At 41.7% G+C, this 21,425-nt stretch overlaps 1 protein-coding gene across 1 annotated transcript; it reads left to right on the top strand.

Moving 5' to 3' along the window:
* The first annotated feature begins 19,539 nt into the window (after positions 1-19,539).
* Positions 19,540-21,133, top strand: LOC148010202 (putative glutathione S-transferase parC). Its single transcript, XM_087672716.1, has 2 exons — positions 19,540-20,020; positions 20,544-21,133. Exons 1-2 carry the CDS (start codon positions 19,685-19,687, stop codon positions 20,904-20,906), a joined length of 699 nt encoding a protein of 232 aa, XP_087528842.1. The 5' UTR covers positions 19,540-19,684; the 3' UTR covers positions 20,907-21,133.
* The last annotated feature ends 292 nt before the right edge of the window (positions 21,134-21,425 follow it).

Raw genomic sequence — 21,425 nt, forward strand, 5'->3', positions numbered from 1 at the left:
TGACATGCTTGTCAAACCACATTTTCCTCTGTGCTTTCTCACAAATCAGTGCATGGGTAGCCAAGAGCTAGGTTTCCGTGAGATGTTCTAGCTCTACCAATCGATTTGTCCAAGCATCTCTTCCCTCCCAACGCCCTTGCATTGCTATCCTTAAGCTAGGGACAAAAAACTCTAAGGGCAGAATGGCCTCCGTTCCATAAGTCAGCCTAAAGGGCGTCTGGCCTATAGCCATTTTATAAGCCGTACGATAGGCCCACAAGGCCGCCATTAACTTGTTGTCCTAGTCACACCGAGATGTAGATACCACTTTTGTGAGTACATTAACTAGGATTTTATTGGTGGCTTCTGCTTGTCCATTAGCCTGAGGGTAATAGGGCGAGGATTTTCTGTGAATGATTAGAAAAGTAGAGAGCAGATGCGATATCACCTCATTAATGAAGTGTGTGCCCTGATCATTGACTAATTCTATTGGACACCCAAACCGTGAAATGACCTACTCCCACAAGAACTTTGCAGTGGTTCTAGCATCATTCTTCCTTGTAGCTCTTGCCTTTGCCCACTTTGTTAGGTAATCAGTTGCCACTATGATGTAGCGAGCCTAAGAGTACTGTGCTGCGGGACTGATATGTCCAATGAAGTGCCGCGGGACTGATAGGTCCAATGAAGTCATCCATACTTAAGGGGAGCTACAAGCTCTACCCCGATACCTACGGACCGCTTATTATTGATCAAGCCTTTGAAGCTGAGTGGCCATGGCTACCTCTCACATAGCCGACACGCCATGCCTACCTTACGAGTGTAGTGAGCTTACCTTGATGCTCGATTGAGTGCCCTCCTCTCTCTTGCACACCGGTAGCTCCACAATCCTTGTGGCAAGCTCAAGCAACCTCAATCCCTCTCCCATGAGCTCCATCCTCCATAGCCACGCGCGAGACAAGGGAAGAGAAGAGAAGAGAAGAAGATGGAGAGAGGATATGGAGAGCTTCTTCTTCACGATCCCTCACTCTCACACACTCACTCCCTCACCCTCTCACACTCCCTCACTCCTTTTCTTAAGCACAAGCAAGAAGACAAGAAACAAGAGAATAAGAAGAAGAAGCTTTAGCCACACACAAGAATGAGCTTCTCATTCACTTTTGAACTTTATATACATGCCCTCCCTTCTTTGGGTGGTCATTCCCTTTTTTACATGGCCGGCCATTGGCCTTAAGCCCATTTCTCATTTCCCACCATTCTAATTTATCATATTCCCAACTAATGCATACAATTTTCACAGGACCGAGCCCGGCACTCTTTTACAAGGATTTGGGAGCGCTTCCACATTTAATGGTGTGCTTTTTACTCTTTTGCTTTCTCGGGGCGACACTGAGACTTTCTGGGGGTCGTGCTCGAGCATTTAAATTTTTTAGGTTCTGGTTACCGGTCAAGGTGCCTTTTCCTTCTTTTATCTTGTGCATTTTTGCTATTTCCCTTTTTCCATTTTCCCGCTCCTCTGTGCTGTGGTAAATACGGTAAACACATACTATCAACCTTTACAAAAGGAGCTATAGGAATAGGCCGCTTTCCCACAAGGTTAGTAGTCTTTCTCCCATGCACTAAAGTAGAAATTGGAGTAACAAACCAACTTGCATTCTAGCTCTATGTCTTTCCCTCTTCATAAGTATTGAGGCAACAACTTTGAAATCTTGCCAAAATAACTCAACCTTGTCTAGTTCTTGGGCTTTTGCACCTACTCTTTTCTTGTAGTAACCAATCTTGAAACTTCAAGAAAGTACTCTTCCTTCCTGGCTTTCTTAAATTCATCCCATTCAAAATCTTTTGCATAAATCTATGTGATTCATGATTTCAATGCAAGAACGCAAGTTTGAACAAAGTATTGACTCATCCTTTGTGGTAGTACCTCAAAGAATTCCAATTTTGCAGCATAAAACTTCAAATGCTCAGATACTCTTCATCCATCAAATAGTTTCATCTAGCTCTTAAGAGCCTACAATGCTTTAACCATAGTAGACTCTTTTTTTGTAAAATCATGTAATCCATGTTGTTATTTTAATGGTGTAAATACATCTTGAAGATTTGTAGTAATTGCCAAAATTCCTCACAAGAACTTGTAGTTCACTTACCAAATCCTGAAGAACTTGTAGACTCTCCCATCTTTGTCAAATTTGTGTCGACTTTTCACATAAGTTCACCAAATGTTGCATGGGAGGAAAGTGTCAACTTGTAAAAGACTAGAGTTCAAGAGAAATACAAGATAGATTGAAGAATCAATAGAATCCAAAAAGTCTCTTTATTATTTTGTGAAAGACATTGTACACCATAGCCACACTCTAGGATTACAAACTTTGTGTCTAAGTCGATAGCTTAGATGAATCTCTATCAAGACGATTGCTTGACCACTCTATGCGACCTAAAAACTCTTGTTACAACAATACAATGAGATTCCTTTAGCCTACTTGCCCTATCAAAACCTTGCGAAAAATACACTTTATTACAATAATAAAACTCTTACAATTTAACATCTATGGTAGTAAGTATCTATTCATGTAGATCTATCCCAAATTTGGTACTCTCGGGCAAGCCTTTCTTGGCGAAAGGCACCTCGAAAGTGGTAGATTTACTTTACCTCTCTATAATACAATAGTAGATCACTTCTATGATTTCCCAAGATCATCAAAATCTCTCTTTCTTGTGTTTATAATAGTCCATATAGGTTCATTTGTCTTGCTTTACCTTGCTCTTTGCTTTCCAAACTCAATTTCACCTTCCATAAGCTTAAGAAAGTTTGCTCTTTGTGTCTCCTGCTTTTCATGGAGTTTGAGTTCCATGAACTCTTGCTTTTGAAGTTGCACTATCTCTACCACTCCTCATGCTAAGTATGGCACCCTTGAGCTAGCGGATTTAGCATGCACCATCATGCAATCCACGTGGAAGAGTTAGGAATTCACATTTTTCATGCTTTTCTTCATTATTCTTTTCCTTGGGCACTTCTATGGTCACTTACTATAGATCTTAACCATTCCCACTTAGACCACTTGGAACCTTGATTGTTTTGAACACAAACTCCTCTTTTGCATGTAACTCACTCTTGACGTGTCTTGTATGATGACCACAATCACTGACATACATTGTCCTTCTCTTAGTAGGTCATAAAAAACACATGTAGAAGTCACTTACAATGTGTAGATCATTTCTTTCTCCTCTTTTTGATATTCTAGACTCTTGTGACATCTTTCCCTCTTCAACAAACGTAAAAGACAACTCTAGTTTAATTGAAACATAGTACACATTCTATAGACAATACTGTCAATACACTCTTCCCACTAGACATATGACATCTTGAAATTGTGACATTAGTAAGAATGCCACAAGATTTTAAACAGTGAACATGTAGTGCCATGATAGTGCCCAACACTCACCTCTATTGTACATCAAGATATAGGATTTTTGCCAAAATTTCTTGATTTGTGGAGATTGTATTCATATACTACTAGGTATCTCCATCCTGTCCTTCTTCTAAGCTGCTTTTCCCTTTTTATACAATTTGTCAACCTTAATCTTTGACTAGATTATTGTCTTTCCCTTCTGCCATTTTTGCTTTATGATCTTCTTTACTCTTTGCCACCTTCACTCAAGTTTGCTTCCTTGGCTTATGGGCACTCTTTCTAATAATGCCCCCATTCTCCATATTTGAAGCAAACTTTGGCAAATTTACTCCACACCAAGCGCTACTTAAGAGTTTCCACATTTAGAATCTTGAGGTCAATGTAATCTAGCTTTTGTTGAATTGTGTCCCAAAGAAGACATGCTTTGTTTTTTAAAGGGAGTTATGAGTGGAGGCACATAGAATGCCTTTCTAATTCCTCTTATGATATCTAGCAACATGTTTCATAGATATGCTAGTAGATTTGGCACCTAAACCCAAACAAAGCATTTTCTTCACAAGCACTCATTGCCAACCTCCACGTGTTGCCACTACATAAAGTAGATAATCTCCAACCCCCAAAAAATTACACCCTGATCTAGTAGCTTCTTTAGTGCCTCCTTGTCCAAGTCTACTTTGAAGAATCCATGCTTGCTATAGTAGATTTGATCAATGCAGCCCTCTCCTTTAAGAATACCATTGACCCATGATGTTGCATCCATCACCTTTGGGGATTTACCCATACATGATACTAATAATACTTGCACTACAAGAGAAAGGCCCTATAGACACGTACTGTACACGCAAAATAGCGGGCGCGTTTATCAGCACATCTATTGGCACTAGTATATAGACATGAATAACGTGTCTATATACCCACATTTTTAAACGCGCTTATAGATGCAAAAATAAATGCACATATTTTTTATTTCTCATAAAGTCTCTAAATATGACCAAACATCTTAATATCTAGTATTTTTTTGAATACATTACCAAATTTACTTCTTTCTGAGTATTACAAATATACATCCAATCATTCAAAGCTAATTATATGCTACAATGAATGATCAATCTCATCTTCAATGAGATCGGCCCTTACTAGACTATCTACCTCTAGGTCTATATTACCAATAGGCAATGAAACAAATAAGTCTATCCCATTTTCAGATGTATTGCTATGCTCAATTTCTTCATCATCATCTCCAACCATATTGTTATTCTCTTCTGCGCTTCCTTGAACATCCTCGCAGGGATCATCTTGCACTGCATCATGTATATCATCGATCATGGCATCATCATGTGCATCATCATTTATTGTTGGATTGTCATCAACTATCTCTATGTTGGTAGTATTGCCATATATTGGTTTTGAACGATTAGATATGGGGATGACGTGCCACAATCGATTATTGTTTACCATTGGGTGATACATAACCTACATTTAAAAAACAAAAAGTAAGCAACTTAGATATTTATTGTATTTTGAGAATGTATCAAGAAGTAATATATATTAAAATAAATAGCTTCTAATATACCTGCTCGCATTGTTGAGGTAGTACGAATATGTCATTCTTGCCTTGGTGAAATTTTGTAGAGTCAATCACTACAAAACCACTTGGATGACGTTTAATTGTGCAATGCTCACCCGTTGTTACTACTTATTTAAACTACTTCACATCTAGTATATATATAAAAAATCTCCTAAAGTCAAGCTTCAAAATATCTTGGATCAAGCCACAATAACCTTCCATGGTGCCATTGTTATCCTGGAAGTTTGCAAGGATACCACAATCCTGGGTATTTCTCTTATCATCTATACGTTGAGTTCAAAAATGTTTGCCTTCACACCAAATAGCATTGAACAATGTGCACTAGTAGTACATTGTTGAGATCATATTAATGATTTAGTTAAAGATGAAACATGTAAAATTATTGTATCATATATAACTAAAGATAATTTAATTATAAGTATGTCTCACCTTTGATAAGCAACCTCGTGCGTATTCCCACTCCTCTTGCGATATATCCATCGCCTCCTATTTTTCCATCTTCTCCATTTCTTCATGTAGCCAATCTATATCAATATGATGTGGAAGCGCACTTAAATGTTCTGGATATGGGACATTACGTCCATGTCTAGCACGAAATGCTTGCCTTTCGCTTACTCTTCTTGCCCTTGCTTCTTTATATAGTGTCACCCATTTGCTCATTACTTCCCTGTTAAGCACACAAAATACATTTAACTTACAAAGTTACTCTTTCATTAGCACTTTTCTCCTTCCTTTTCCTTGAGGTATTATAGAGGTCATCCTCAAATCTTTATCATCTTTCCATAGTCGTGGTAAAGAGGGGTCCACTTTAGTAAGATATTCAGAGATTTGTACAAGGGATGATTGCACTAATCAACCCTCAGCCATGCTTCCCTCGAGCTTTGCATTTTTTCTTACAAAATCTTTTAGGGTTTTCATAAAGTGCTCTAGAAAAAACATCCACCATATATGTAATATATTTAGGGTTTTCATAAAGCGCTCTAGAAAAAACATCCACCATATATGTAATATGAAAAAGCATGTGTAATATGTTTTATATGCGCATATAGACGCACAATTACATGCGCTTACAGACGCACCATGTAAATATTTAAAAAAAGTTAAAAATTTTATGGCTTTCTTTTCAAACCAATGCTTTCTTATGTTTTTTGCGTATTTTCTATAGTTCGAGCTCGACATCACTAATCATGTCTATCTATCACTTCATGAAGACAATGAGGGAAGGAAATAAGAGTAAAAAGAGGACAGGAGGAAGGAAGAGCCAAAGAGTAAAGAATAAGAGCCAAACAGCAAGGAAGAGAAGAAGAATCAAGTAACCTACCAAGGGAAGGGAGAAGGAGGACAAGGAGCTTGCAACCTAGCCGCCACCCACTACAAGATATAGGCCTTATACCGACGTTAAAAGCGACGAAAATGCAAATAACAAAATTTGCCCTCATCGTCGCAAAAAGCGTCGTTATTGGCGACGCCATAAAACAGTCAGTATCAGTGTTGCTATCAACGTCGATATTTTGCAACACTGATACCGACGCTGATAGCAACAGTTTGTGATAAAAATAACGATGCCAATAACGATACGAGCAGTAAAATTTGCGACGCTAATAGCGACGGTAACAGGGAAAAAAAAATTTGTGGCAGGGCAGCATATAGCACTGTGTGCTTTATTAGAGTTATACAAAATAGTTTCTGCACTAGGTACAATGCGCTTGCAAACAAAAACAATGTATACTAAAATCATAACACTGATGCATGAAATAAATACATGATCGCATAATAAGCGATTAGTACAATCATGACAAGATATCACTCATACATAAAAAATGTCTACATAGATCAGGCGACCCAAAAATAAAGGTGTGTAAGCTCCAGGGATCCAAGGGCGAGCTACATATCCTCGCTCTTCGAAAGCTCCTCCCGCTGCAAAGGAGCATTGAATGGACTCTACAAAAAAAGAAACAACACATCAATCCACCATACAATAATGCATTCTAATTAAACATGGTAACTATGGACAAGAAAGATGAGTGACTTATAGGGCTGCCGCGTCTATACAATCGGTAGATCAATGAAGTGAGACCGTGCCTCTCTGCATATCAAGTCTCAAGGCCAGATGGATCGCGATTTGTAATGGAGTGCTACAAAGAAAATAAAATGCTAACTGTTAGAAACATGATTGTCAGTACAAAGGATATTGCAAAAAAATAAACAAGTAAAACAAAAGAAAAACTTACAAAGTCCTCCAAATATGTCATGTGGCTGCCACTCCCAAGATGATGGACCACTCCGGCCTCGAGTCGTGCCCTCACCGCCTCACGCTGCTAACTCCAACGTCTTGGAGAATCTATAGCCTCCTTCCTTAGTCGGCGCAAATCGTTTGCATCTAACCACTCAGGCTTTGCAGCTCCACTCTTGATTACCTTGCATGCATCGGATCGTCTGTGTGACATATATGTACGCATGCAATCCATCATCCAGCGCGTAGAAAATCTATCTTCTGAGGATGGAACCGAAAAATCCTCATGCAAGGATGCTACTATGTAGTCCTTGCTCCCCTCCGGTATGTTCTTCCAATGATCTAAGATGTTGTGCCCAAAAACTTATTGGCACAACTCTCTCATGCGAGCCATCACCCTCCTCCCCTCATCATTCATGATGATGGTTCCTGATCTACTATCGACTAGATATCCATATCTACCTGGAGTCTGCCTAAGATGGGTCCTCTCCCATCTGCGTCCACGCTCCCGGGCATATCTAGGAGACCCTTGTGCATTCGTGTACCGACCAGGGTAATATCTCTCGAAGTGGCACCCATAGAGGTGCCACCTGTGCTAACGGCTGAGCAAAAGTCGTAGTAACTGGAGTAGACGTCCCCACAGGTGTGACAAATCCCTAAGATGACGCAACTCTAACTGAACGATGAGATGGAGACACCACGTTCGTGCCTCCACAGCATCCACCTGAGCATGAGCCACACTCCTTGGAAGGGCCACAAGAGTGAGGAGTCGCACCTGTATCACGTGTCGATCGCGAGCTCACTACATTCGTATCTTTGCAGCATCCCCCTGACCCCGAAGCACTCCCTCCCTCTGGCCCAAGTCTAGAGTATCAAGCTCGTCTGCTTGAAGTTTAAGCATCCGATCGCGCTGAAGTAGATCTAGCAGAGCGCCCTAACAAAGACCGAGACAGCTCCTGGTCAACCATATCTCTAAATCTCACGATCTGGTATGGAGACATGCATGTGAAGATATCTTGTAACTCCTCATCGCTCATCCCTCGACTCATCCTGAAAATGTCACCTGCACAAATAAAAAATGATGTTAAAATAATCAATTTAAATCATACAAAGCACAATAATATAAATCATTTTTTTAAAAATCTCACTTAAAATACATATTTTATGTACCCTTATAACCAATTGGTCAACGAATTGAGTAAGTGGATGCTCCAAGTATGAAGTATCCTATGGTCCCATGTCAATCTCTTGACACAACTCCGCATACATTGGAAGATCGATAGACATGTCACCACAAAAGGATGAGCCTACCTTGTTCTCAAAGAATTCTTAGACTCTTGTATTTCCATCATTGTTAGCCGATGCTGGCTCCAAGCTTTCGATGGCCTCCACCCCTTGCAATATTGACCCCTCTATTTGCATATTATTTTTATCTATGCTCAGAACATCGTTTTGATCATATACTCTCACACTTCGGGGAGTTGAAGGTATAACATACCACCATCGAGGTTGTCGGGGGTTTGGATAGAAGATTACCTGTTCACAAATATGTATAAGAGAGTTCAAAACATTGTGACATAAACCATATCGTAATACAATTAGCAAACAAATGAGTCCATGCACCTGTTCACAATGGGCTACATCCCCTCATCACCTTTGGACTACATCCCCTCGAGAATTTCCACTCCTCCATTGAGACCTCTGTCCCTTCGCGAGACGCTGTGGTGAAAGCTCCATGCAACCATTGCGTTGACATGAACCACAACATCTCCTCCATGCCCTGGAGATATCGAATCAGTCAATGATGCGCACTACGTCAGAATTCAGTTCGCGTTTCCTCTCGATCTTGCCTAGCGATCTGGTACTTGACGAGCCACGTCTCCATAGAGGCATGGTACAATATACAAAAGCGATTCACCTTCTCCTCCATTGAGGCATCCATTCTTTTTTCTACCCCATTTCCAACCACCACATCTCCAGTCACTCTATCATCGTCCTTCAGCGGGACCATAGGATTTCGTTGTCTGGATCCACTGTTGGTAGCCATTGTGAAATATGCACTAGCGCCTCAAACACCAACCAACCTTCAGCCATGCTACCTTTTGGACAAGCTCGTCGTCGCACAAAGCCTTTCAGGGTTTTCATGAAGCGCTCCAAGAAGAACATCCATCACGTATGAACAGGTCCAACAATCTCCACTTCATCTACAAGATGCACAAGAAGGTGGATTTGTATCGTGAGCATGTTGGTAGGCAGATATTTCTCAAAGAGACAAATTGTCTCCACTACTCCCCACCTCGTGGATTCAATAGAGAATGTCTTAATCTCCTTTTGTGAGATCCATTGCACTAAAGTCGACGACTTGTAAATGGCCCCGTGTATTTCTGGAGTAAGACATCCTGCGATTGTGATCGGTAGTATAAACTACCACAAATGAGAAAGCATTATGAATAATGACTACACTCCAAATAGCAAAATGCGCACGCCAATTACAATCCATTCGTAGTACAAACCTGACATATCTTATGCCAGTCATGGGATGTTAGCCCTGATAATTGGTCATCTTTAGAAAATGCAAACCTAAGAGAACGCATCATACCCGTCGGAGTGTGGATAGACTTGACTAATTGCTTCACAATGTGCTCTTTTTTAGTGGAAAAAACCCAAGGAGCGCGAGGAAGCTGCACGTGACCATCAGCACTCAACTGCGGCCAAAGTGCCTCCATATTACCTACCTCCTTCAAATTCATTCGTGCTCCTATAGTGTCTCTCTTTCATGTGATGTGGTCTCATAGCAAGCTGCCCACATTCTTGAAAATATGCATGGGATCCAACAAGTGGTTGACCTATAAGTGGGTCCAATATGGCAACTCATAGAAAACTGAGAACTGTCGCATTCCGTTTGGATGTGATTCCATGTGGACTATTTTCAGCTCGTATCAGCTTGCGACATTTATACGTGTTGGAGGTCGTCCAAGGAAACCTTCCCTGAGTTCATGATCCTCTGGCAAGAAAGCAGCATGTCCTTGATATACCATCTTCTTCATGGTTCGTGACCTTTGAGAGTCTAACTATGGCCCGCACAATGGACATGCATGATAACCTGAGGTAACCAGACCTGTTCCAACACCACGACCTAGTGAATACTTGCTTGAATGAGATAAAATATAGATATTACCAATGAGAATGGAGGCCTGTTCACCTGAGCACTCTTCGAATCCCGGAAAGTCATGCATCGTCCACATGAGAATGGCTCGACTACGCCAACCATTGCGCCTACTCATCTCTTGCACGGTGACCCCCTCCTCCCACAAAACCTTAAGCTCATCGACTAATGGACGAAGATACACATTCATATTTTTGACTTTGTAGCGGCCGGGGACAAGTAAGCTAAGGATGAGATGCCCTTTCTTCGTAGAAAGACATGGAGGGATATTGTAGTTGACAAGGACTATAGGCCACATACTGCAAGCAGTTGAGCGCAGACCAAATGGGTTCACACCATCCATTGCAAGACTGAGCCGCAGATTCCTTGGCTCTCGGGCAAAGCCTGGGAAGGTAGAGTCAATGTGGCTTCATGCATGTGAATCCGTTGATATTTGTTGAACTCCATCCGTGGACCTATTCTGCGCATGCCACGTTGTCAAGCTCGCCATGTCGGACGTACGAAACATGTGGTTTATGCGGGGGATAAGCGAAAAGTGTCTGAGAACTTTTTGAGGGATGGTTTGCCCTTGCAAGTCCTATCGATACCTGTGAGCACCACACTTTGGACATGTCTCCATAGTCTCGTATTCTCCTCGAAACATTATGCAATTGTTGATACATGCATGAATGTTATTGTAGTCCATGCCAAGCTTTCGTAAAACATGTCGTGGATCATTACGAGACTTAGGCATGGTATTTGCAAGTGGTAATATATGATATTTCAATAACTTGAAAAAAATCATAAACATCTTGAAAAAGCATAAATGTTTGTAATAATAGTGTTAAAAAAAAAATCAACGAAGCATATGTACAAGGTACCTGAACAACTCGGTCACACTTGTATCGCTTCACCCGTATTTTGCTTGCACACTTAAGAGTACAAGCAATGTCTTCGGGCGAGATACTCGGCACCCATCATATAATGATATGGATGCTTCCTCTCTAAGGGGATCAAAAATCTCGACATCCATGGGAATCAATGCATCGATCATTGCCTCCATCTCAGGCTCCAAGATTGTAGGTAGATCTGGAAGGTTGCATGTCTCCTGTGGCATTGACGGTATAGATTGGCCTTGCAAGTGGTGGATTGGCTTTTACACTCCATCCATCACACGCCCACGAACTCTTCTAATTGGCCGCAAAGGGTGCACTCCTCCTTGGGACGAGACATCACCTCCCTGGATAGAAAATTTGCCAATGAGACCCAATCTTATTGTATATGATATTCAATTAGCTTGCAAGTACAATGCATGATTGATATTAACTTTTCTTACCATTTGCTAAAAATCCCCAATCGCCTGATCAATGATCTCAGATTGAAACTCGCCAAATCGTCATACGTGTTCTATAGACAATCGGCGTTTTCGTCTAATTGCCAACTTGCATTGAGAGCAAGGATATGGGACACGCTGATTAAGATACGCCTCGTGATCTTGAACAATAGGACCTTCATCGTTTTTCATTTTGTCTACGTTACAACAAACAATTTGTTTTTGTTATCATTCTTTTTTTTCTTAGATTGTTATCCTCTCCTTCCATCTCTCTCTTTTTCTATGACCACGACTATGACCACGACCACGACCACGACCATGACCACGACCATGACCATGACCACAACCACGACTACGACTACGTTTACGACCACGGCTACGTAGTACCTAGCATATAGTACCTAGTACCTAGCATATAGTATCATAGAACACTAGTATGTAGTACCTAGTACTCAGTACCTAGCACATAATATCATAGCATCTTAGTATCTAGGACCTAGTACTCTAGTATCATAGTGCCAAGTGCCCAATACTATGATACTATGTAGCAGGTGCTAGGATACCTTAAGCATTATGCAGTAGATGTGAGATTCTAGGGTACTATGATAGTATGTAATAGGTACAAGGTAGTACATACTAGGGTACTATGATACTATATAATAGATAGTAAATACTTGGCTAGCATGATATTATGCAATAGATAGTAAATACTTTGCTAGCATGATAATTTGAATAGATAGTAAATATTAGGATACCATGATATTATGTAATAGGTAGAAGGTACTTGATCTATCTATGTAACTATGTTTCTATGTCTCTATCTAATTGTTTATCTATCTATCCATCTATCTATCTACCTATCTAGTATCTATCTATCTATCTATCTGTCTATCTATCTATCTATCTATCTATCTATCTATTTTTCTATCTATCTATCTACCTTCATAATACTTGGGTACAATAGCAAATATGGGTAGTAAAGAAGAAGAGAAATTGTAACACTGACTATTATACCCACATATTGTTACATTTGTCTATTTGGCTTCTCTTCTCTTTGTTTTTATTTGTACCCTTTGTACGTATATGCATACACAAATATAGAGAGGGGGAGGGTGAAATATGATGGTACCCTTGTGCCAACACAAGTGGAAGCTTGTATAATGTAGTTTCTAGGATAATGTATTTGTACCCTTTGTACCTACATGCATACACAAATATAGAGAGCAGGAGGGTAAAATACGATGGTACCCTTGTGCTGACTCAAGTGGAAGCTTGATTCTAGGATACTATGAGGCTATGGGGATGATGCTAAGAGGGATCATGGACTCATTCTTAGTGAGGTGAATCGCCAATACTATTCTTAGTGAGGTGGACTCATTCTTTGTACACACTATCATAGTACCCTAAGCTTATTGTAAGATCCTATTTACTTTTCTCTCTTTCTCTCCCTCTCTCATTTCCTTTCCCTCCCTCTTTCTCTCGCTCTCTCATTTCCTCTCCCTCCCTCACCCTGACCCTCTCTTTCTCTCTTTCCCTATTAGGTTTAATGATTTTTATCTCTTTTTCTCTCTCCTCTCTCTCATATTTATTTTTCTCTCTCCTCTCCATCTCTCATTTCCCTTTCTCTCTTTCTCCCTCTCTCATTTCCTCTCCCTTTCTCACCCTCACTCTTTCTATCTTTCTCTATTAAGTTTAATTATTTTTTCTCTTTTTCTCTCTCCTCTACCTCTCTCATTTTTTTCTCTCCTCTCCCTCTCTCATTTTCCTTTCTCTCTTTCTCCCCCTCTCTTATTTCCTCTCCCTCCCTCACCCTGACCCTCTCTTTTTCTCTTTTCCTATTAGATTTAATGATTTTTCTCTTTTTCTCTCTCCTCTCTCTCTCACTCTCATTTCTTTTTCTCTCTCCTCTCCCTCTCTCATTTACCTTTCTCTCTTTCTCTCCCTCTCTCATTTCTTGTCCCTCCCTCACTCTGACCCTCTCTTTCTCTGTTTCTCTATTAGATTTAATGATTTTTTTTCTCTTTTTCTCTCTGCTCTCCCTCTCTCGTTTCCCTTTCTTTCTTTCTCTCCCTCTCTCATTTCCTCTCCCTCCCTCGCTCTCACCCTCACCCACACCCTCTCTTTCTCTCTTTTCCTATTATGTTTAACATGCTATCTCTTTTTCTCTCTCCTCTCATTCTCTTTTTTTCTCTCTCCTCTCCCTCTCTCATTTCCTTTTGCTCTCTTCCTCTCCCTCTCTCATTTCCTCTCCCTCTCTTATTTCCTCTCCCTCCCCCTCTCTTTCTCTCTCCCTCCCTCTCCCTCTCCCTCTCCCTCTCCCTCCCTCTTCCTTTCCCATTTCCTCCCCCTCTCCCTCTCCCTCTCCCTCTCCCTCTCTTTTTCTTTCTCTCCCTCTCTCATTTCCTCCCTCTCCCTCTCTTTCTCTCTCCCTCTCTCATTTCCTCTCCATCCCCCTCTCTTTCTCTCTCCCCCCTCCCTCTTCCTTTCCCATTTCCTCCCCCTCCCTCTCCCATTTCCTCCCTCTCTTTCTCTTTCTCTTTCTCTCCCCCTCTCTTTCTCTTTCTCTCCGTCCCTCTTCCTCTCCCGCTCTTTCTCTCTCATTTCCTCTCCCTCTCTCAATATACACAAATTAAACCCCAAACAAGTAAAAGAGACAGAGAATGGACTCACCGTAAAGATTTGGCGAGGGTTTGGCAGCTCCTCTTCTCAACGGCAGCTTCTCCTCTCCTTTGCGAACGGCGGCGGCGGCGGCGGCGGCGGCGGCAAGCCTTCTTCCTCTCTCTCTCTCACCCTCTATGCATAACGGTCACTCACTCTCTCTCTCGCTCTCCCTCTCAAAATGTCTCACAAATGCGCAAAATGAAATGCACTCGGGTTTCGGCCCTCTTTTTTTTCCTTGTGGGGTATCGCTATTTGCGTCGCTAAATGCGATGCTAATAGCAACGCAAATAGCAGTCGCTATTCCTGCGTCACTACCCGCCATTGCTATACTTGTGTTACCTTGTAGTGCCCGTTGGAACAAGCAAAGAAGGTGAGTTCTTCTTCTCTCTCTCAATCTTGTTTGCTTTCTATTTTTCTGTTTGGCTCTCTCTCTCTCTCTCTTTACATACTTTAGACTGTCATCTATGGAGGTTTTTTGCACGTTTTTTATAACAATTTGCAAAAAATGTTCCGACTTTGCACGTCTATCAGCACGTCTAGATGACAGTGTAGAGGCGTTTTTAGACATAGGTATAGATGCAGCGTGTAATATGTTTTATCTGCATAGGGTAGTAATGGATTTTTGCTTGTATAGATGTGGAATCCTGGATCTTCCAATACTAATCCTGAGTTGGAATGCATGAACAACACCTTAGCAGAGTTTTCTAGAGGTATTAGTAGTTTTTTTGGAGGTTTTTCGAACAAGGAGCAATTCATGGGGGAGATGACCAGTTATCTTGGTCACTCTCCCACTTTAGAGGAGATTTTTAGTGTCATGTCTGGGACACCTATCACATATTTGCCTAGCACTTCCGCACAAATACTAAACCTTGGCTCACCAAACCTTGGTACACCTCTACTAACAGGTACTCTACACACTATGCATACACACATATCAGCTGATGCATAGGGATCAGCTGAAGTACATGGATCGGCCGAAGCACATGCATCGACTGAGGTAGAGGGTAGTGCCCGTCGAGGGAGGAGGGAGAGTCGTGCAAGAGGACGAGGAGGTCGAGGGCTTTGTGGGAGGTTGTCTAGGAGGTGGCTCTCGATCACCCTCACCAGGAAATGAGAGAGGTGAGCCTCCACAAATGTACTACTCTGTCATCATAGATGTTTGTGATATCTTGCATAACCCTGAGGGGAGTGAAGTGATAGCCTACTTGAGGAGTGTCGTGCATGCCACATACAAAGATTGTATGATTCCCTTCAAGCACCAAAAAAATGGTTTGTGGCAAGAGGTGCTAGGGGTAGTACATAGAAGGTACCCTAATCTCAAGAATTTACGATTCTTAGATGATTGGGGACTGTCCAAGGTGAGAGACGCACTTCATAACAAGAGGTCTCACCTTATGACGCACGCCAAGGAGTCACTGCGGAGACAAAAGTAGGGGCACCCTGGATATGGCCAACCACCCAATTGCCACCGCAGGGAGTGGAAAGAGGCCTAGAAGAGAGCAGTAGAGTAAAGGACAAGTCGCCAGCACGCAGAGGCGCGACGTATCCAGATGGCAACCATGGGATCGTCGCATTATGGATCAGGTGGCAGGGAGTCATGGGAGGTTGAGTTTGTAAGTATCATTTGATTTTCTTTTTTACATTAAATTTTGTAATTTATTTCAATTCATTATGTAGTGTGTTCTAATACGTTGTCTGTTAAAATTGTTTTGTAGTATCATATCGTTGGTAGGATGCCTACTCCTAGAGAGGTAGGCTACCATCGAGGTCATAACCGGGCGTCCACTTGGCGATATTTCTATGAGGAGGGACTAATCACGGAGGAGCAATATAATCGTGCCATGAGGATTCCAAAACCAGAAGAGGTATGTTTTATTTTTTACATGAAAAGTATAGGTAACTCGAATTTATTGTTTGTAATGGTATTTATATACCTTAAGCCTTTGTGTAGGTGAACCCTGATGCAGTTGAGGATAGCGAAGGGGGGAGTAGCAGTAGCGGTGGCGGTAGCGGTAGCGGCACCGGCACCAGCACCGGCATCGGCACCGGTGGTTGTAGCGACGATGATGCCTCTTCTGAGGAGATGTAGATGAGCCCCATGCATGCATGCCTCCCCTTGGCTTGTAGTTTTTATTTTTTATATGTATTACTTTCAGCTAGTGCTTGTGACCATGACCATGCTTGAGGTCACAAGCACTAGAACTCGTCATGTAAAAACGTTTCATCTATATATATGAAATTTTGTGTTCTACATACATTGTTTTGTTTTCAGTACAAAAAGCTTCAAAATATGTTCAAATGTTTCAGTACAATATGCTCATCATGTGTTATTATCAATATATGGACTTTGGCTCTCCACATTCTTTTACTTTCAGTATAATAACCTTTCTCTATTTTCCCTAAGCATACAATTTGATGTTGATGGGGGGAAAAAAACCAGAGAGCGTGCAAAGCCACATGCTCTCTGGTTTTTTTTTCATACCTCTGTTTTGCGTGTCTAAATTGTAGGAAAAATACATGTCTATTATTATCAAAAAATTGCAGAGTACACACCTTTTTAGACACGTAGTTACACGCCTGTATAGACACAGAATATGGATATATCTACTTGTTTATAAATATGATTATATATTTACAAAGCGCATCAATAGGCGTGTCTATATGCACGTGTAGTTTTCACTATAAGCATGCTTGTAGATGTAAAATTTTAGACGTGCTAGTAGACGCGGTAGTAAATGCGCCTGACATTTTTAAACACAGTTCAAATATTGCGTCTACAAGCGCGTTTATGGAGCCTTTTTGTTGTAGTATTGCATATTGAATCTAAGCATATTTTCCAAAATAGTGAGACTACTAGGTTTTTATTTTGAGCCCACTTTACACATAAATTTTGAAGCAATCTTTGGCAAATTTACTCCATACCAATCACTGCTTAAGAGTTCCGATATTTGGAATCTTGAGGTTAGTGTAATCCGTGTTTTGTTGAACTGTGTCCCAAAAAAGACATGCTCTATTTCTAAAGGGAGTTGTGAGTGGAGGCACATACAATGCCTTTCCCATTCCTCATATGATTGCTAGCAACATGTTTCATAGATATGTTAGTAGGTTTGATACCTCAATCCAAACAGAGCATTCTCTTCACGAGCACTCTTGAGCAACCTCCACATGTTGCCACTGCATAAAGTAGATAATCTCCAACCCCCTAAAAAATGCACCCTAATCTAGTAGATTCTTTGGTGTCTCCTTCTTGTCCTCCTTCCTATCCAAGTCCAATTTGAAGAATCTAGGCTTGCTTTAGTAGATTTGATTGATGGAGCCCTCTCCTTTAAGAATACCATTGAACCATGATGTTGCATCCATCGCCTTTGGGGGTTTACTTGTATAGGACACCAAGAGTACTCGCGTATTGAATATGTGCATATTTTATAGAATATCGAAACTACTTGGGTATTGAATTTGAGCCCACTTTACACATACTTTTTGAAGCAAGCTTTGCCAAATTTACTACACACCAAGTGCTACTTAAGCGTTCCCATATTTGAAATCTTGAGGTCAATGTAATCTGGCTTTTGTTGAATTGTGTCCTAGAGAAGACATACTCTATTTCTAAAGGGAGTTGTGAGTGGAGGCACATACAATGCTTTCCCATTCCTCTTACGATCTCTAGCAACATGTTTCATAGATATGCTAGTAGGTTTGGCACCTCAACCCAAATAGAGCATTCTCTTCACAAACACTCTTGGCCAACCTCCACATGTTGCCACTACATAAAGTAGATAGTCCCCAACCCCTAGAAAAATACACCTTGATCTAGTAGCTTCTTTGGCATCTCCTTCTTATCCTCCTTCCTATCCAAGTTAACTTTGAAGAATCCACACTTACTATAGTGGATTTTATCGATATATCCCTCTCCTTTAAGAATACCATTGAGCCATGATGTTTCGTCCATCGCCTTTGGGGGTTTACCCATATAGGATACCAAGAGTACTCACGTATTGAATCTGAGTATATTTTATAGAACACCGAGACTACTCAAGTATTGAATTTGAGCCCACTTTACACATACTTTTCCTAGATCCAATGTAATTTCGCCCAACCCTTCTACCTTCTCCTCCATGCTTCATTTGAGGCTCTCTAGCAAGTGCTTTGATATGATCAAAGGGTCAGCTTCTTTGATTTGAAGGTTGTAATATTTTTTAATCCCCTGTTTGCTTCATTGTTGTTCTTTTCCTTCCTACACAACTCTTGTTTCCCCATGTATTCTTCATGCAACCTTTCAAGCTTCCTCAGTATGTCAAAGCTTCATGCATTTGCTCCATGGAGACTTGCCACATGCCACGTGGTGAGCTCCACGCGATTACTTAGTGCATGTGTATTCAAGGGCCTATAGCTAGTATTAACACCCACTTAGTCGTTACTCATTCGAAAAGAGCTCTAAAGCGTTGTTCTAAGGGCTCAATTGCACTAGCATGAGTAGGGGTAGGAGGAGCTTTGGGAAGGTAGACTTGCATTTTGGTCACACCAACCAAGGGTTAGGGAAAGGAGAATCAAAATATTTAATGTCTTTGTGAGCATGTGAGAGTTGTATGATCGATTGGATGATCGAACCCTCACTTGTGAGATGAGAGGGAGGATCTTTGTTTGTAGCCAATCGGAATCCTTAGTCCTACTAAATCAACATTAGAACTCCCTTTTGGAGAGGTGCTTGCAAGGGTTTGAGGGTTTTACAATACCCTTACTAGTGTTCATGAAAAACATTTTTCGTAATAGATACAAAAACCTCTAACTCAAAGTTTTGTAGGGATTTTTGAATCAAATTACATGAATTTGCCTTTTTTATAACTAAAAATTTTCAAAAGTTCAAGGTTTTAAACCTTGTTCTTTCAAATTTTAAGGTTTTTTTAGAAAATTTGCAATTCACTTTACATTAAACCTTTATTTTTCGTAAACACTGACCCTTACTCACGGGTGCGACCGTCTACTTACAAGGTGAGTTGGGTGAGCTCTCCCTCACGTGTTAGGAGGGACCCGGAGTTACACCCGGGGCCCTAAAGTTCAAAGTTTTGAACCTTCTCCGAAAGGGCCAGAACGGAATAATAAATAGCATATCTGACGTGTATGCTGAGGTAGAATCCATGGCCTTATTCAGAACTCACCAGAACCAGCCAAAGCCTTCAGTGGTCTGATAATATAAAAGGGTGGATGGAACGCTGCAATGGAAATCATGTGCTGCATCGAAGTAGAAAGAATACTTCTAATTTATAGTAGCAACTGCCTGGTAGAGAGAGAGAGAGAGAGAGGTTCTGATTTCTGATCCCACCACCACATCATCATCATCATGCCGGGAACTGATCCCGAGAGTGTGAAGGTCCTGACGAGATGGCCGAGCATGTTCGGCATGAGGGTTGTGATCGCCCTCAAGGAGAAGGGGGTGGAGTATGAGTACCAGGAGGAGGACCCCTCCAACAAGAGCCAGCTGCTGCTCCAGTTCAATCCTGTCCACAAGAAGATCCCCGTGCTCATCCACAACGGCAAGCCCGTCTGCGAGTCCCTCATCATCGTGCAGTACATCGACGAGGCCTGGGCCTCCAAGCCCCCGTCCTTCCTCCCCCCGAAGGACCGCCCCTACGACAGAGCCCTCGCCCGCTTCTGGGCCGACTATGTCGACAAGAAGGTACTTTAATTTTAAGAATGAATAAATGGAAGAAAATCAGCTTCTGCTTCTGTATTGTCCTTCCTTGCAGCTTGCAGCGTGCAGCGTGCAGCTCTTTCGTTGTGTCGCATCTCATGTGTAATATGGGGAGGCACTCTATGCCTAGATCGGTGCTGCGCATCCCTTGCACTGATCTACACCTAGATCGGTGCGCGTGGAGTGGTATGATGTGCCTCCTGCTAATTATCTTTGCCTGCAGTAGTATGGTCGCTGCATCTACCATATTGTTCTTCTTTGCCTGCAGTACTGGTATACCCCCTTGCAGTAAATTAATATGCAGTGGTATGGTCTTTGTCTGTAATTACATATCGTTTACCATATTATCTACTAACTACTACAACTCTTCTTCTTTGCCTCCAGTTCAAGTTGTATGGTGTAATGAATCTTCAATTAAGAACACGTGATCTGCTGAGCAGGTCTGAATTTAGTTGTGCGTCAATGGCAATATATTCTGAATCTCTGTCCTGATTGCTGCATATTGCAGTTCTTTGATGCGGGTTCTCGTGTTTTGAGAAGCCCTGAGGGTGAGCTTCAGGAGCAGGCCAAGAAGGACATGCAAGAAGCCGTGGCAACTTTGGAAGGTGCGCTGCAGGATGTCTTCGGAGGCGGCCACCCATTCTTCGGCGGGGAGGCACTGGGTCTGGTGGATATCGCTCTGGCACCATTCATTGCCTGGTTCAAGGCCTATGAAACCATAGGGAATTTCAAGCTGCTGGATGAGGAGCGATGTCCCCATCTGAGTGCCTGGGTAGGCAAGGTTAGCGAGCACCCGAGCGTCAAGGAAGTGCTGACATCTCAGGCACCCTCTGACAAGGTTCTGGAATTTGCCAGACTCCAGAGGGGATAGGAAACGGATGCTGGGTGCATGAGAGTCGTCATCTAAGATCTTTAGTGTCTCTGGAGTACTGTACTACTCATCTGATCAGTGCCTCCCATGTACACTCCTGGTGGACCTGTCGCGAGAGTCGTATGAACCCACACGATGAGGTCTGGACTGTTCCCTAGTCTGGAAACGGAGAGCTGTACGCGTCACTAACCTCTCAAAATTAAATAATACGAATTACTCCTTGTCAATCATTTTGTCCGTAGGGCCCGTTATCTGGAGCATCCATCGTTTTCTAATGTCCAAAGGAGACGATTTATTTATTTAAGGCTTTGCTCACGTACATATTTAAAGCTTTGGTTAGGTGATTTCCGAACCACTTTGGTTCGGTGATTTCCGAACCAAGGAGAAGATCATCAAGCCTATCTTGCGAACGTAGAAGAGGTGAAGACGTTTGTTTACGTCATCATTCGCATCGTTTTTAGGTGCACAAAGTTACGTTGGTGGTGTTTCTTTCGTTTCTTGGTACAAAGAGTTATCTTT

Source organism: Lygodium microphyllum, chromosome 30 (assembly GCF_053477565.2).
Source record: "Lygodium microphyllum isolate KBCC chromosome 30, Lygodium_microphyllum_v1.1.10, whole genome shotgun sequence".
Lineage (NCBI taxonomy): Eukaryota > Viridiplantae > Streptophyta > Polypodiopsida > Schizaeales > Lygodiaceae > Lygodium > Lygodium microphyllum.

Coding starts and splice junctions, on each gene's coding strand:
- LOC148010202 (XM_087672716.1), top strand. CDS start 19,685: ATGCCGGGAACTGATCCCGAGAGTGTGAAGGTCCTGACGAGATGGCCG. Junction 20,021..20,543: donor CCGACTATGTCGACAAGAAG/GTACTTTAATTT, acceptor TGCATATTGCAG/TTCTTTGATGCGGGTTCTCG.